The sequence below is a fragment of the Salpingoeca rosetta genome (assembly GCF_000188695.1).
Source record: "Salpingoeca rosetta unplaced genomic scaffold supercont1.13, whole genome shotgun sequence".
Classification (NCBI taxonomy): Eukaryota; class Choanoflagellata; order Craspedida; family Salpingoecidae; genus Salpingoeca; species Salpingoeca rosetta.
The window spans coordinates 166,057-168,556 of NW_004754921.1; the positions used below are offsets into that span (position 1 = coordinate 166,057).

Genomic DNA, 2,500 nt, shown 5'->3' on the forward strand with positions numbered 1-2,500 from the left:
CTCTATGCTCGCACGTGTGTGTTCTCTTCATCCCCCCCCTAGTCGTGAGAGTCTTTTTCATTTTCGCTTCAAGGTGTTGTGTTGTGTTGTGTTAACTCTGTCTCCGCTCGCCACACATCCACACACATCCACACACATCTCGCACACATCCACACATTCCACACACATCCGCACATATCCTCCCCTATCTCATGTTTTGTGTACAGTCATGCTTGCGGAATGGGAGAAGCTGCCTATGCCTGAGGGCGTGCTGGAACTCAAGTCGAAGAGGCTGCAGGTTGACCTGGGCGAGCTGGTCCAAGACGTTTAGTAGTCTCGAGTGTGCTGTGTGTGTGTGTGGGTGGTGTGTGTGTGTGTGTGTGTGTGTGTGTGTGTGTGTGTATGTGTCTGTGTGCTGTATGTTCGTCGCTGTGTGTCGGTGTCTGTGTCTGTGTATGTCGGTGTCTGTGTACTGTATGTTCGTCGCTGTGTGTCTGTGTGTGTGTGTGTGTCAATCTGTCCGTCTGTCCGTCGCTCTGTGTGTATATGATTGTCTGTCTGTCCGTTGTCCTCTCTGGCTCCCTCTTTGCCGCTCTGTTTTGTCGTGTTGACCACGGATGTCTTGCGACGTGTGAGCTGTCTGTTGCTGTGCCCCTTTGCCTCCTTGCCTTCCTTGCCGTTTATGTATGTGAGCCATGTGCTGCCACAGGCTCTTGCTTCCGTCCATGGTGTGTGTGTGTGTGTGTGTGTGTGTGTGTGTGTGTGTAAGTATGCGTGTTGTGTGCGTGTGCTCTCCTTCTGCCTTTTGCCTTGTTCCTTCGTGTTGCTCTGTCCTCCGTCTTCCTGCAGACCATGCTGACTGACAGCACAACAAGTATTGACGCGCGCTTTCTTCACGTCCTTCGCGTCCTTCGCTTCTGGCAACAAAACAATACATACAAAACACATGGCAGCTTCCTGTCTTACTTCACCTCCTTCGTGCCTTGCATGTACGCTGAAGTAACACATGACATGACTACTACAGGCATGCATGCGTGGAGGCATCATCACATCATGCATCGCCCGTCCTCGCACCTCATGCCAACGAATGAATGAATGGATGGAAAGGGAGACAAGAGGAGGACGCAGACAAACGCCAGCACACAAACGCGCACTCACAGCCAGAAACAGCCAACAACCGTGCGTGCGTGTGGTGCATACCAAAACTACCCAAATTGTGCTGTTGCATGGATGCAGTGAGCTGCGAGTAAGATTTTTGCTGGATGATTTGCACTGATTGTATGCATGCAAGCAATCACGCCACTGATCCGCTCAATGACACACATCGCAACACACCCTGACCAATCACGCAACAGCGTTTGGTCCGGATACGAGGCAGTGTTGCGAACACAAGGGTGGCGTTCGCGTGGCGTTGTGGTACCGTTCGTTGAAAAAACTTGTGCAGCGTTTGCATTGGTCAGGGCCCGAAGCCGTTGCAGCCACACCACCACACAACAATGCATACCGCCGCTGCGCTGCACAACAGCACCGCCGACCTTGGCATCTGCTCGCCAACGTGCGCCTTCTCCACGCACAGCAAAATAACAGTCAACAAAGTGCCATCCCAACCAAGCTCCCCAAAGAAGCGAGCCAGCCTCTGTTAACAGGCACAACGTTCTTCTTCTTCTTCCTTCTTCTGATGTTTTGCACGCACGCTTACACGAGCGCTGCAACGGCAAACCACACATTCACTCGCACATGCACAGCGACCACAACGGACAAACCACACACACGCAAACAATCAAATCACTTGCTTGCCTCCCTTCCCTCATCAGTCGCTCGTTGGTCAGCCAGCCAGCCACAGGGCAACCAATTCTCTCTCAACGGAAGCCCCATTTTCTTTCCACCACACGCACACACACGCTCCCCTCCCCCGTCACTATCACCACCACACACCACCACACACACAACAACAACAACCCGCCAGCACCCATCATCAATCAATCAAATCATCCACCGAGTGCGCGTGTGTGTGGCCACCGAGCAATAACCGCCTCCACACTTTCCTTCTCTTCCCGCATCGCCAACCAACCAACCAACCACAAGAAGAACCCACCACGTCCCTCACCAGCACAGCTTCCACAATGGCAAAGATGCTTGCTATCCTCGTCGCTGCTGTTGCAGCGCTCGTCACCATTGCCCCTGCCGCCAACGCGAACTGCCTTCACAGGTGTGTACCCTCGTGTGTGTGTATGTGTGTGTGTGTGTGCTCATGGCGAGCGGAAGAGAGAGAGAGAGAGAGGGAGAGGGAGAGGGAGAGCGAGTGGCACCAACACACTCGCGAGTTGCTGAGGTGGTCGTGGTGATGATGCTCTGATGGCGATAGGATGATTGTGGCTGTGGTTGCTGTTACTACACGCCACACATGACAACACAAGACAACACACACACACCCCTTCTGTGTGCCTCCCTTCACTCACTCATGCGCCCGCACTTTTTACTTTGCATGCATCCGCAGCCTCAACCTGACCGAGGTGACCTA

At 53.4% G+C, this 2,500-nt stretch overlaps 2 protein-coding genes across 2 annotated transcripts in view; both read left to right on the forward strand.

Moving 5' to 3' along the window:
- Window positions 1-310, forward strand: part of PTSG_05466 (uncharacterized protein) — a gene marked incomplete at its 3' end in the record, with an annotated part of 2,233 nt that extends 1,923 nt beyond the window's left edge. Inside the window, exon 2 of the mRNA XM_004993279.1 lies at window positions 207-310. Within this exon, the coding sequence (XP_004993336.1) occupies window positions 207-310 (104 nt within the window). The remainder of the gene's footprint in view (window positions 1-206) is intronic.
- A 1,244-nt stretch (window positions 311-1,554) lies between these two features.
- The window catches only part of PTSG_05467 (uncharacterized protein), a 2,136-nt gene continuing 1,190 nt past the window's right edge, over window positions 1,555-2,500 (forward strand). Inside the window, exons 1-2 of the mRNA XM_004993280.1 lie at window positions 1,555-2,188; window positions 2,477-2,500. The exon at window positions 2,477-2,500 is cut by the window's right edge and continues 1,190 nt beyond it. Of these exons, the coding sequence (XP_004993337.1) occupies window positions 2,103-2,188; window positions 2,477-2,500 (110 nt within the window). The 5' untranslated portion in view covers window positions 1,555-2,102. The remainder of the gene's footprint in view (window positions 2,189-2,476) is intronic.